Raw genomic sequence first — 15,000 nt, 5'->3', positions numbered from 1 at the left:
ACGAATGTATTTTTTATTTGCTGCTTTAGTCACAGTCCTGATGAAAGGGTCTTAGGTCCTTGAAACGTCGACACCCTGCAATTCTTATCTTAATTATGTTTTGAATCTCTCCCTCTCCCTCTCCATACAGGTTGAGTCTCCTATATCCAAAATGTTTGGGACAAGGGGTATTTTGGATAACTGAATATTCCATATTTTGGAATATTTGCATATCATAATGAAATATCTCGGGAATGGGACCTGCCTTAGACAAAGTTTGTGTACATTGAACCATCAAAAATGAAAGGTTTCATTATCTCAGTCATGCCAAAATTATTCTGTATTTCGAAATATTTGGATATGGGAAACTCAACCTGTATTACAATTTCACCTCCTTGATTACATGATTTGATTAATGCCTTAATTTCAATTTGAAGGCTTGCTGTTCTGTCTGTCTTTTTTATGTTTGTCATTTGTTTAATATTTTTTGTCACATTTCCAAGAAATTCCTCTCTTCAAATATTTGGTACAGGTGATTTCTGTTTAAATTTATGGCGGACTATGATTAACCAGGTGGAAAGGAGCTTACATTTTAATTGCTGCATTTTTTCATTTTTGTTGCATGTTTTTTTATTTTTAGTTATTAAATTTGTGGCTTATAGTGTTAGAATTTGTTGATGTTGTAGTTTTTGCCTGTGATCACGGTGGTGATTTTTTTGGTGCTAGTGTTTCATGCTTTGTCAGACTGTACGTAGTTGGTGTCATAATCCTATATGTGCATGAAGAATTTGTCTTGTTTTCATTTGGTGAATGCTTTCAAGTTAGTTCAGTCTTCATATTAGCTAGAAGTTGTAATATAGCCTGAATTTCTAATCTAAATGTTCTTGGTTAATTCCTAACCATTTGTCTGAAATGTATTTTCTTTTATTTATATAGCCCGTTTCTTTAAGGGTGTATTTAGTTTTAAAAAAAAAACAAAAAACATAAGTAATCTGAGGATTCGATGAGCTCTCCTATGCTTAGTGAGAGTGATCCTGTCCCACAGAACTTTAATATCTAATGTTGGTGGTTTCTCCAGCCTGTAAAATTGGAAACACTACTTGTCTGGGTTTTATTTTTTTTTTTAAAAGATGCATAAAGCACATCCCACCTTACAGTGCACTTGTCCTTTTATATTGAACAGAAGTTCCACACCCCAACTACTGCCGGCCACATATTTTACAAAGAACGATTTGCCACCGCTCTGTGCTGAAAAAAAAGATTTGGCTGAAGCTGCATTTTTGAAAAAATAGCTGGATTTGACCTGAACTAATGGTTAATGTGGAAAGCATATGCTGCAAGTTCACCTGAATTGTGTTCCACATATACTTGTATTGACTTCATTGTACGTTTAAATGTACTATCAAAAATGGCGATAGAAGAATCTCAGCTATAAGAAGTTTGTTTTATGTATGGGTATAATTTTAAATCACTTATCTGTTCTACAATTGAATTCTCAACATGGGGACCCAGGAGCTTTTCATGCAGCAGAAATAGATCTAGAAACAGCTTTTTCTGAAAACTTTTCCTGCTGGTAGAAAAATGTTGCTTGACAAGTGTTATGTGATGTATGTGGTTTTCTTTTGCTTCTCTCTACTACTCTCCTGCTATTGTGACACTACCTCCCGTAATATCCACCACCACACACATCCTACTACTGTGAACACTCCAGTGGTCTCCGTGCCTTCAGGTCATGCTAACCTGTCCACTTCACAACTGAGGACGAACATGCAAAACAATATCGAGCTCAATAAGTTGCTTAGATCCTACTCAAACACACTTATAAAAATCATTATACATTTGAGAAAATATTACGGTGCTCCACAAGGTGAAAGAATAAAGGAATTTGTGTGCCTTTCTCATGAGGCGAATGTCTTTGATTTCATGTATCATGTGAGATTCTAGCTGGTCCCAAACGAACTTTGATCAGATAAAGAGAACCATCCCCTATGTTTAGGCCGATTATCTTCATTAGGAGGGTTGCATTTCAGTTATAACTTTATCTAAGCAGATTGAATATCTCGTAAACAAAAATTCAGTAGTGCCTAGGTAACAATCATGAAAGCTGGGTTACACAAATGAACTAACAAGTTTTGCGTTAAGGTGGGTACACACCTGACAGATTATATCTGCAGATCGAGTGATCTGCAGATGATGGTCGTTCATACACACTGAACGACCATCATCTGCATGCTGTAGGAGGGGCGGTTAGGGGCGTGACCTGTTTGCAGAAGACGTGGCCATGCCCCCTTCGGGACAAAACAAACATTTGCTGTGCTTGGGAGGGGGAGCGCTGTGTGATCGCTCCCCCTTTTGGCATAGGAGACTGTTCAGGCTGCTGCTTTAGCATCCTCGGACAGTCTCCCAGTGCAGCCAAGCACAAAGCAACATGTTCTAGGCTGCTATGGATGGGGAGCTGTGCCGGACCCGGGTAAGTAGTACCCGCTTGCAGCTCCCTCCGCCCGTACACACTTGCCGATGGACAGATATATCTGCAGACATATCTGTTCATTGGCTGTGCAGCACAGCCAATGCGATATGTCTGTGAACAACGTTCAGACATATCGTCTGTACACACTAGCCGATGGGGGCACGATATGTTGGCCGATCAATGATCGGCCAGTGTGTACCCAGCAATAGTTGTGACCTTATCAAGCTGTGTTAAACATACTATGATGTATGAATTGGTGCAGAAACAGGGATTGTAAAATTTTAAATCAAATTTGTTCTCACTCCTCGGAGCTACAAAAGGTGATGATGTTACGCATAGCAACCAACCAAAGTTTTGCTTCTGTTTTCTCAGCTGCATGAGGAAAACCAGTACATGTGTGAATGCTCCAAGTTTGTATTTGTAGTAGATAAACGTTTTTAAAATTAAGGGGCTCTGTTCAATTCAGCGCGATGCTGAATAGTCTCGGGAGCCTCCCGTAGCTATTCAATTCACTGCACTGTTTGGTCCATCAGTTAAGTTGGAGAATGCCGGTTCTTGAGACTTAACGTGTTTAGTCGCGAGAACAGGCATTCTCCAACTAAAGTGCCGGCCGCAAGAGGGTGCGAGAAGAAATCCTTTAGTCGGGTCAAACAGCGAGGTGAATTGAATAGCTTCCGTAGCTCCCTCTCGGGGCTATTCAGCATCGTCCTGAATTAAATCGAGCCCAAGGATATTGTGTTCCACATAGAGCACATTTCATCCCTGTTTTCTACTTCAGGGTCCATAGGGTATCCACAGGATACCTTGGTGTATAGGTGTGACGTCAGTCGCAGGGCACCAAAGAGTTAAGCTTTCAGCCTCCCAGGATGCACTAGGTCCCCCTCCTATACCCCGCCCCCGAGCCAAGGCATCTCAGTTTAGTTTGGTGCCCGGCCGGAGTCGGGTGCACCTGTTGGAGTGGGGGCTAGAAGAGCCCCTGAAGCTTTTTTTCTTCATGCAGCTGTGGCTGCACATCTGGATGAACAGCATGGACAGTCAGTCCTGACGTCCATGCTGTCTTCCCTACACCCCGCCGGTACCAGAACGCCGGTACTGATCCGGGGATGCTGGTGGGCATCTGGGGTCACAGCTAGCGGTGACCCCAGATGTTCCGGACCATGGCCGGATTCAAGGGGGACAGAGGTAAGCAGTGGGGTCCTGCGGTGGGTCCCCGCTGATCACATGGTCCTAAGTCCCCAGGCAGGGGGCTCCCTGGGGACTGGCTGTAGCGTGGAGCCAGGCGACCAACCTGCGCTTCCACTACCCCCTGGGACAGCGGACCGCAGTAGAGGGGTAGCACTGCGGCGTCCCAGGGGTTAAATGCATGCCAGGGGAGCGCGCCTTCCCTGTCTCACAGCCGGCGCCTCCCCCGCTGCACACAGGCCCCTCTGCACTGTGCTGACTGGCCCTGTGTCAGCGCTCCTCCCCCAGGCCAGCCTTCTCTCTGCTCCTCGGCGGCCATCTTTTCTGAAGCATGGTGAACGCTGCTGGAAGCCTGCATTGGAAGCATCGTGGTCTGGGTCCCCCCGCATACCTCTCTTCCGCTGTCGTCAGGTCTGTGTATGCAGCGCTGTGTACTACCAGGCCCTGTGTCTGTGTAGTTGAGTGATCAGCGCTGTTAGTGCAGGAATTGATTTTCTTTGCATTGTATGTGACTGTGCTAGCGCTGCTGCCTGTAACTTTTCTTCTCAAGACTGTCAGCTTTATTTCTGCTAAGCCCTTGCGGTGCGGTGCTGCAGGGTGGTCTCTCGCCTATTTAATATATAATTGGTGAGAGGGGTCACATACGTGGTACCATCATGTCTGAAAGTGATTTTCCCCTCCGGCTACAGTGTACCACGTGTGAAGTACCGTTAGCGGAGGGGGAGGGTAGCGTGGAGGGCCTTTGCCGGCAGTGTTTGTCCATGGCGCGGCCTCTTACGGTTACAGCACCGGTACAGGAGCCGCCCTGGGCTTGTTTCGCTCAGGCGCTAACAGCTTTAGTGGGCCAGTTAGCTCCGCAGCCCGCGTTTACTCCGATGGGTTTGTCCCAGCAGTCTGTGGTGTCATCACCCATGCAGGGTTTCCCACGACAATTGGTGGTACCCCACAGTCTCGCTATTTCCCCTCTCCCGGTTTCTCAGGAGCCAGCCTGGGTTAACTCCCTGACGAGTTCTGTACAGCACTTGTCGGATGTGTTGCAAGGGGAGTCTGTGATGCGGCCTCATAAACGGCCGGTGGCGTCTCTGTCCGCTCCTTATGAGGATGACGAAGGGACGTCGGATGATGGGGAGATTCTGGATCCTTACGATCAGGAACCTCTCCATACTAAGGACGCTGATGCTAAGTCCAAAGTATATATTCCTGGACTTATTCGGGCGGTCCGCACAGCCTTGGTGATTGAGGACGAAGTTCCCCCAGCAGCTAAGTCTAAGTATGCCTTTTTCAAAGACGTGAAGGGCGATGCCACAGTCTTTCCTCTTTCGGGTCAGTTGGTGGACCATTTAGAGGAGGCGTGGAAACAGCCTGGCAAAAGATACCAGCCGCAGAGACGCCTGGCGGTGGCTTATCCGTTCGCGGATAATTATTTTGCTAAGTGGGAATCCCCTCCACAGGTGGATTCTCACGTGACCCGTCTTGTCCGTAGTGCCACATTGCCGATGCCATCCATATCCTCCCTTAAGGATGCTACGGACCGCAAGGTGGAAATCTGCCTGAAGTCCGCTTATTCCCTTGCAGGGGGGGGGGGGGGGCAGCACGGCCGGCTATGTCCATTTGCTGGGTTGCCAGAGCGATGGAGCACTGGGCGGTTTCATTAGAGGCTTCTTTTGATTCCGACTGTCCGGCCGAACAGGCGGAGTTGATTGGCAATCTCCGTGATTCGGCCACCTACATCAACGAGGCGGCTCTAGACATTAGTACTCTGGTGTCTAGAATTTCTTCAGCAGTGGTAGCTGCTCGTCGCACCTTGTGGCTGCGATCCTGGAAGGCGGACGCAGATTCCAAGAAGGGTCTGGAAGCGTTGCCGTTTACCGGAGAAGTTCTCTTCGGTCCGGATCTGGATAAGATTGTGGCCACGCTGGCGGCAGCCAAATCTGCTTGTCTCCCGTCGGCCGCTGCTCCTTCTGGTTCTGGACCATCGTCCTTTTCGGTCATCTAGGGCCCAGGGCAGGCCCAAACTACAGTCGTTTCCTCGTCAGGCTGGCCCTAAGAAATCGGTCAAGCCCCGGAAGCAGGCATGGAGTACCAGACGTCTGGCCCCCAAGCCAGATGACAAGCCTGCGGCCTGACGGTCCGGGCCTCCCTTTGGGGGATCCCAGGGTGGGAGGCCGCCTGCTGCAGTTCGCCCAGTGTTGGTCGGTCACTACGACAGACACTTGGGTTCTGGAGGTGGTCTCCCACGGGTACGCCCTCTCCTTCCGGCACAGATCCCCGGCTCGATTCTTCACCACGGGTCTACTATCAGACCGGAACAAGGCTATGGAGCTGCGGAAGGTATTGCACACTATGCTCCAGGCTGGAGTTATAGTGCCTGTTCCATTCTCCCAGAGGGTCCAGGGTTTCTATTCAAATCTTTTTTTGGTACAGAAACCCAATGGGTCGTATCGTCCGATTCTCAACCTCAAAGCACTCGACAAGTCTTTGCGGGTACCGAAGTTTCGGATGGAGACCCTACGGTCCATCATTCTGGCGCTGGAACCTGGAGACTACATGGTGTCATTGGACATACATGACGCTTACCTGCATGTCCCTATTCTTTTGCGCCATCAACAGTTCCTCAGGTTTGCAATCCGCAGCGACCACTTCCAGTTTCGGGCGTTACCTTTTGGCCTGGCGACAGCACCGCGTGTTTTCACCAAGGTGATGGCGGTCATGGCGGCTTCTCTGCGGCTGCAGGGAGTCCGCATGTTGCCGTACTTGGACGACCTGTTATTGGTGGCGGGATCTCCAAAGCTCCTGTTACGCCACTTGGACCTGACCATTGCCCTGCTGCAACGGCACGGCTGGCTAATCAACTGGCAGAAGTCCACTCTAATCCCGTCTCGGAGGATTCTGCATCTTGGAGCCTTATTGGCTTATTGGACTCGGGACAGCAAAAGATTTTCGTGACGGAGGAAAAGATCTCTGCCTTGCAGTCAAGGGTGCGCAGTTGTCTGCACAGCCGCCGGGTGTCTCTACACTCGGCAATGAGGTTACTGGGCTCCATGGTGTCAGTGTTCGACATGGTGGAATATGCCCAGTTTCACTCCATACCTCTGCAGCACCTGATCCTGTCAAAGTGGAACGGGCTGCCTCAGTCTCTGAAGTCCCAGACGATTGTGTTCACCCCGGAGGTTCGCCTGTCCCTTGCTTGGTGGTTACAGACGACCCACCTCAGCAAGGGACGTCCGTTCTGCGTTCCAAATTGGGTCCTGTTGACAACGGACGCCAGTCTTCGGGGCTGGGGAGCAGTTTCGGGTCCACATCTGTTCCAGGGCAGGTGGACGCCGACAGAAGCGGAGCTTCCAATCAATATCTTGGAACTCTGTGCGGTCTTCAATGCTCTCCAGCAGGCACATCGGTTTCTCCACGGTCAGCCGGTACAGGTCCAGTCGGACAACACTAGCACCGTGGCCTACATAAACAGGCATGGAGGAACCCGAAGCCGGGCGGCTCTCGGATCCTGGTTTGGGCGGAGCGGAATCTTCCAGGCCATATCAGCGGTCTTCATCCCGGGAGTGCTCAATTGGGAGGCGGACTTTCTAAGTCGCCAGGACGTTCATCCGGGGGAATGGTCCCATGCTGAGGTCCCGGGGGTTTTCCAGCTCTGTGGTGCGTACCATGTTGCGAGCTCGGAAACCGTCTTCCGCGAGGATATACCATCGCGTGTGGCATACGTTCTTCCAGTGGTGTCGACCGAGAGGTTATGCACCGCGGGAGTTTCGTCTGTCTCGGATTCTCGCCTTCCTGCAAGCGGGACTAGATCATGGGCTTCGCCTTGCTTCTTTGAAGGTACAGGTTTCGGCCCTGTCTGTCTGGTTTCACCGTAGGATTGCTACAATCCCGGATGTGCGCACCTTTATGCAAGGTGTTGTCCGCATTCAGCCGCCCTTTGTTCCACCTGTGGTGCTTTGGGATTTGGCTGTGGTCCTGAGGGCTCTCCAAGGACCGCCGTTTGAACCACTGGGCTCAGTGGATCTTAAATGGCTAACAGCTAAGACTGTTTTCCTTCTGGCTATTGCTTCGGCCAGACGTGTTTCTGAGTTAGGGGCTCTTTCTTGTAGACCCCCTTTCTTGGTTTTTCATGGGAACAGGGCAGTACTCCGCACTCGGCCCGAGTTTCTTCCCAAAGTTGTTTCCCAGTTTCATGTTAACGAGGAAATCGTTGTTCCGGCCTTTAACTCACCGAGTCTTTCCGTGGGTGAGGCCTCTTTGGATGTTGTGCGGGCCTTAAGGACTTATGTTGACCGCACTTCTTCGTTTAGGAAGTCGGGCGCTTTGTTTGTCCTCTATGGCTTCCGTAAAAAGGGTTGGCCTGCTTCAAAGCAAACTTTGGCAGCCTGGATCCGTATGGCTATTTCTGAAGCTTATCTTCATGAAGGCCTACCGGTTCCTCCTTCTCTGAAGGCTCATTCCACTAGATCTGTGGGTCCTTCGTGGGCAGCACGACATGGTGCCTCTGCAGTCCAGATCTGCAAGGCTGCTACGTGGTCCTCTGTCCATACCTTCGTGAGGTATTACAGGTTTGACACCTTCGCCTCTCAGGATGCTTCCTTCGGGCGGCGGATTCTCCTTTCTACACAGGAGCGTCCCCACCCTTAAAGGATACTGCTTTGGGACATCCCCAAGGTATCCTGTGGATCCCCTATGGACCCTGAAGTAGAAAATATGAGATATGGTAAGAACTTACCCTTGTTATCTCTATTTCTACGAAGTCCATAGGGTTCCACAGGACTCCCGCCCTGTCGCACCTGTGCTGCAGATGGGCTTTGCTCTGGTCACCGGTTTTTCCGTCTCCCTCTGGTGAGAATGTGATTCTTGTATGTGTCCAGATCTTTGTTCTCTCTCTTCCTTCTCCTCCTCCGGCCTATGGCTTGGTAACTAACTGAGATGCCTTGGCTCGGGGGCGGGGTATAGGAGGGGGACCTAGTGCATCCTGGGAGGCTGAAAGCTTAACTCTTTGGTGCCCTGCGACTGACGTCACACCTATACCCCAAGGTATCCTGTGGAACCCTATGGACTTCGTAGAAATAGAGATAACAAGGGTAAGTTCTTACCATATCTCATATTTTTTTTTTATTTTTTTTTTGCTGACCATGCTGTGAACTCAAGGTAGCATACCATTGGAGGAGCTTATGGTGGTGTAGTGGTTAGCATTATTGCCTCACAGCACTGAGGTCATGAGTTAATTTCCCAGTCATAGCCTATCTATGTGGAGTCTGTATGTTCTCTGTGTGGGATGGATCTTCCAGGTGCTCCAGTTTTCTCCCACACTCCAAAAACATACTGCTAGGTTAGATGTGTTCTGAAAAAAATGAACACGAACCCACACATGCATACGAGTTTGTATTTTAGGGCATTTAGGGTCCTTGGATAATTCCCCAAAAACGCTTGTTTTCTGGGGATTCCTACAGATATTAAGAAATCCCCGAATGTACTATGGAGAGTCCGCAGAAGATCTCTCCATATCTGCCACAGTCCCTCGATTTCCGTCAGCAGCCACAGCCCACTATAGGTTTCTATGGGCTACATTTGCAAAAATTACCAGAGGAGGCAAGGGCCGCCGCACATGCGTCGTCACTAGACTGCACATGTGCAGGAGTGCCAATAGAGGAGTGAAGAGACTGCTGATGTGGTCACTTCACTCCAAACACATCTCAGGGACGGGCTCTTTTCAGAGCCCCTGTCCCTGCGGCTGTATATTGATTCGGGCAGTATTTAGGGCCTGATTCAGCTTCAGACGGAATTGCAAAGCTGTACAGATATGGTAAAGCAGCAGGAGGCATCACGTATACGAGATGCGCTGTCCAATGCATCATCTGATACTCTTCAGAACATATTCTGCTAAGGTGACCCATGAGGTCACACAGCTGGCCGCTTCAGTTGTGAGCCAGAAGCCAGGAAATCTCCGTCAGCTGACGGAGATCTTGGCTTCTTCCTCCCACCCCAACGGCGGCATCACGTCTCCGTTTCAGGGAACGGTGGGCATCGCCGCCACATCCCCGCCCACAAAAGACAGCAGACTGTCAATCACTGACAGTCTGCTGCCAGTCTCGTGCGGGATCGCAGACCCGTTCTGCACATTCGCAGAACGGGTCGTTCACCTGCACAGATTCCCGATCATTGGAAATCTGCATTCAGCAGTGCACTAGCTAGTGCACTGTTGAATAAGGCCCTTAATTCCTTATTGCTACTTATGGTCTAAAAATTTATTTTATTTATATAATGCGGACATATTCCGGAGCGCTTTAGAGAGATTTTACGTCTAGATTCTGATCATTGATAAATTTGCCCCTTAGACTGTAAGTTGCAATGGGGCATGGACTGATATGAATCACAACTCAATTCTGCGGAAATTTGTGGCGCTATGTGACTTTATGATGATGACCCTGTGTGGCTCTTTCAGCAGCTCGATTGGAGATTTCGGTCAGTATGGTTTGTACATTCTGTAATTTCTGTACACTTTTTCTTATATATGTGAACATTTCATTTAGTGCTTAATGTAAAAAATTTATAATTTTGTCACAAGTCAGGTATTTAGTATAAACGTCTGTCTCTTTTCTCTCCATTAGAGTAAAATCCTCTGAAATCAATGTCACATACACAAGTGTAAGCACCCAAACAGCATCTGACGAACACGGTAGCAAATTCTGGGATGAACTGTGTCAAGTTGGCTTGCCTGATGACATCCGTATACAGTCCTTGTTTGAGTCAACAGGTAAGATGTTTCATTTAAATTTGGCATTAGTCACTGAATATGTTGACAGTATTATGATATTTTATTTATATGGTGTCAGCAGTGCCACACAGGGGTTAGCAGTGCAATAATACATTAATACATAGGATAACTAGGATTCAAACAAACACATTGTGGAGTATATAGGAGAAGTAACGGGTTGGATAGAGCCACTCACGATGGCTGGTGAGTAAGTAAAGAAAGTAGTGATAATTTGTGTGGGGGAAAGAGGGTGTAAGGACTAGGGAGTACTTGTATATTAGCACTCGCTGATTCTGAACAAATGAACAAACACATAATCTTAGTCGCTAATGGGGGATGGGAGACTGGATCAAAGGCGCAATGGTGTCAGAGATAATGATTGGAGGAAAGACCGACTACAGTCTAAGAGGGTAACTAGGAGGGTGAACTGGAAGTTAAGTGGGGAAGAAATAGAGTTATGAGGAGGGCTGTGTGGCCTTTATGATGAGGTGAGTACTGGCTGAGAGTCTGATATGGCGAGGGAGAGAGTTCCAGAGCAATAGGGGCAGCACAGGAGAAGTCTTGGATGCAGGACAGAGTTGGTGACCAGTTCTAAGGTGACATGGTGAACGGTGGAGGAGCAGTCATACAAACAACTGGCACTTGGGATATGATATAACAGACTAGAGCTTTTGGGACTCATAAGACATGCACTTTAAACATAATAATTGTAAATTGATACATATATATACATCCCTTCTGTTGGAACGTGCAGATGGCACATGTATTGAAATCGATCTTTTCCTTTCAGTCTTCTCAACTCAGATGTAGGGAGATCATGAAAAAGAAATAAATATATACATGTGTAGACCAATTTCTCTTCTATAGGAAGAAAGTTCAAAGAAATCCTCTTTATCCACCCTGTATATCTGTGAATGATAATCAGCGTACCATAACTCGCACATAATATGGTGTACTGCGTATCAAGGTATCTTTGTCACACAGGAAATGCCCACCACAAGTGATCCGTGTACCAAGTTTCCCAGAAATAGGTGTAACGTACCACACTCAGTCAGTGCAGTAGTTTTTCAACACACAACAGTTTCTTTAGACCTGCTAATGAATTTTCAAAAGATGGAGGGCGTACCCTACTCACGATCAAATGTAGCTCTTTGAAGGCATATCAAGGTATCTTTGTGTGGTATTTTTCTGTCCCCTATACCGGCTTCTTTTCCTCAGTGTATAATTGAGAATGAATCCAAATGGATAAACCAGACCATAAACAAAAAAATTTTATTATTAAAAAATCTCAAACAAAACTGGATATCCACACACAGAAAAAAGATCACTAGGGATCCAATGAGATTTACAATGTCCAGAAAATATCAACAATAAAGCAATATCACCAGTAAAAAAATTACAGTGAAAAAAGTAGTTCCTTTAATATAAAAAAAACAATAAATAAAAAAAAGTCCAAATTACCTAAAAATCCATATATAGGAAGAAAGGCTGTTCACACTCTTAGCTGGTCGACGCGTTTCGGCCCTGATTGGGCCTTTATCAAGACATGCCTAGAGTGTGAAAGAGCATCATATTTAAAGGGAGAACAGCCAATCATCTGGGAGGGGAAGTGACAATTTCTCCAAGTCATATTCAAGACTGTCTAAACTTCTTCATAACAGTAGCATGGCGTAGGACGCTTTTCACCAGCTCCTTTATTTATCCTGTATTCGTGGAAGTACCTCTCCCAACTTTGATATATCACTGTGGTATTCTCTCCTGCATCTTTTGGAGTACTCCGGTGTGCTCCCTCTCCTCTGTGGGCTTAACTGCTGCCTGGCGATCTCGTCGGTCGAGTCCCATGTTGTGATGCTTCTGCTATACACGACTGCCAATTTTGGTTTGCTCTGGTCTGTGGCTGTTTCCTAACTGCACTGGTGCTGTGCCTGCACGGCTCCGATATCTCCTGTATCAGAGGCCGTTGGGACTTCTCCATTAGTGACTTCTCAGCATATCTGCAGCCTGGTGACGCGCACTTGTCTGTCTCCTTGGTGGCTTCTGCGGGTGAGTCCTGGTGATGTGCTAACCACTGCCATCGTGCCTCAGGAGCTTCCTCTAGGCAGCAGTCTTGATCTCCCTGCTGTGCTGAGGCTCCTACTCTGGGATGTTCATTCTGTTTATAGTGATCCTCTAACTATCCATGTCTATATGTTTATCTCAAACATGCATGGTTCTCTGCAACTAATCATTCAGGCTGTCAATGCCTCTACACAGTCACTTCTCCATAAGCTCGATACTAAACCAGTGGATATCATTTCTTCCTGTAGTACCCCTCGGAAGTGTTGTGGAAATGTCAAGCCGGACACTTACCTGATTTCTGAGTGTGCAATTCTCAGAGACTTTGTCCGTCTGCATCATGGTTTCGTTTGATGTAGCTGTGGGTCGTCTTCAGATTCCTTCTATAACTGTATTTGGTGCACCAAGTTAATGGGATTTACTGTTTAAGTACAATGTGAACTTTCCTGGTTCTCCTAGAGTGTGCTGGGACAGGACTATTCTTCCACTTTTATCCTTTCAAGGGGATGAAGCCTGGCTGGACTAATGTCTGATAATTTGCAGCCCACTATCAGACCTTACTAATTGTTAATGTTGTCATGTACTTTACTTACCCTGTTTTTCTCCTTTTTCTTTTGTTTGATATCCTCTGTGCTATATGAATATTTGTAAATTGCTATGGGAGGTACTCCAGTTTTGTACAACGCGGGAGAGCTGGGTCTAGCCTAACTTAGGTCATTCACTTTATTGCCCTTGGCATTTATATAAGTTTACCATCCGCTAATTGGGTTTGGGGGGTTGGAGATTTTATAGGTAGGTTAGTGTAGGCTAGGGGGGTGGATGTTAGGGCTTGCAGGTACAACCAGGTTGGTTTAGGATACACAGGGTGGGGGGTTATGGGGAGGTTTGTTTTGGGTATATGTTTTTGTTTTGTTTCAATATATTGGGATATATATATATAATACTATTTTTTTTTTTGTGATATTCGGTTAATATATTTAGGACTTCGTTGGTGGTGTACTTAAATCTTGATCCTGTCGCCGCCGGCATTTCAATCCCATTCCATCTTCTATTATACTGAGAAGCATTATCACATCCATCTATACATTGGTATTGGTATTTACAAATATTGTAGGACGTTTGCTATTCCATCGGCCATACATTGGAGCGGGACCTCCAGTAGTTCCAAAATCAACTCTGATTTTGTCCTCATACCAACCAAGTGTTCCTAATTGCATCCCCAAATGTTGGTGTATTTACATATGTAAGCTGTCCACGGCACTTAACCATCTGGAGTGCCCTTGGTATGTGACCTCACAATTTACAAAAAAAAAAAAAGATCATCATACAAACTCTGCACTCACACTTCAATCTGTAAATACAGGGAATGTTATTGCCAAAATATTGCGATATATATATATATATATATATATATTATGTTTTCGACTGGCACTCCAGTGTTACCACAATGAGCAACTGCGTCCGGCGCCCTCCTTTTCACCTCTCACAGATCTGAGGGACAATATGTAGCTATGCAAGCAGGCGGCACTCTGGGCGTCTAGTGAAAATAAAGATACAGACCCGCAATAATGCGTCAACGTTTCAGAACTGATTAAATTTCTGAAACGTTGACGCATTATTGCGGGTCTTTATCTTTTAATCTTCATTTTCACAAGATGCCCAGAGTGTGTGTGTGTGTGTGTGTATATATATATATATATATATATATATATATATATATTATGCATGCACTCTGGGCGTTGTGTGAAAATACATTATACCTTGCAATAACCTTTATTAAAATTGTATTTATACAATAACGCAGTCTCTCATTACTGTTCAAATAAGCACTCCACTTCTCGTTTTTATTCCAAGATTGTTAATCCAACTTTTATCCTCCAGGACACTGCTGGGCTCATCAGCGCTGTGCAGAGTGGTCGCCAGGCGTGCACCAGTCTGAAGATCGGGGACTGGTCAATGTGGACAAAGCGGTTGTCTCAGGGAGCACAGAGGTAAGGCACTCCGACAGTTTATTGCCATCTTTTATACCAAAACAAGTAATTCCCAATATGAATTCCTGTGGCATAGCAGAAGAAAAATACTGTCTTGTTCCGTCTAGCCAATGATTTCTGTACTTTGCTTTTGTTTTCTCTTTTTTTGTACAATATATTATTGTTTTAGTTACATTACTTTTGAATGCAGTTAAGGTGTACTATCTGATTTTGTTGCTTCCAAATATGACTTATGCAGCTAAGTTGCTATTGTTAATTTATTTATGTTTCTGTAGGTTGGGCTTGCACCTGCAACTATAATGTGACATCTATAAGTATTATATCAGTGTATAGTGTTAACCCTAGCTCCGGTGGCAGGCAGGGCGCCGGAGCTAGAGGGGGCAACCGGAAAGGGGGCGTGGTCATGAAAAGGGGGCATGTCTACAAGACGCGTCCCCTTTTCGTCATACTTGGGGGCGTGCCCGGCGCTTACGGACATGCCGGGCAGCCCCCAAGCGCTGCAGAAAGGGAGAATAGATGCCGGGCGCATGCGCCCGGCGTCTATTCTCCGGCGGTGACCGGGACGTCAC

At 46.8% G+C, this 15,000-nt stretch overlaps 1 protein-coding gene across 1 annotated transcript in view; it reads left to right on the top strand.

The window, feature by feature from the left end:
* LOC148501515 (histone-lysine N-methyltransferase 2C-like) overlaps positions 1–14,431 on the top strand; it is a gene marked incomplete at its 3' end in the record, with an annotated part of 143,143 nt that extends 128,712 nt beyond the window's left edge. Inside the window, exons 5-6 of the mRNA XM_088450358.1 lie at positions 10,240–10,385; positions 14,322–14,431. Coding sequence (XP_088306484.1) covers positions 10,240–10,385; positions 14,322–14,431 — 256 coding nt within the window. The remainder of the gene's footprint in view (positions 1–10,239; positions 10,386–14,321) is intronic.
* Positions 14,432–15,000: the final 569 nt, after the last annotated feature.

This window comes from Taudactylus pleione, unplaced genomic scaffold (genome assembly GCF_031769625.1).
Source record: "Taudactylus pleione unplaced genomic scaffold, aTauple2 ptg000517l, whole genome shotgun sequence".
NCBI classification, from domain to species: domain Eukaryota; kingdom Metazoa; phylum Chordata; class Amphibia; order Anura; family Myobatrachidae; genus Taudactylus; species Taudactylus pleione.
Note: the sequence above shows the minus strand (reverse complement) of the source record. Positions and strands in the feature narration are given on the sequence as shown.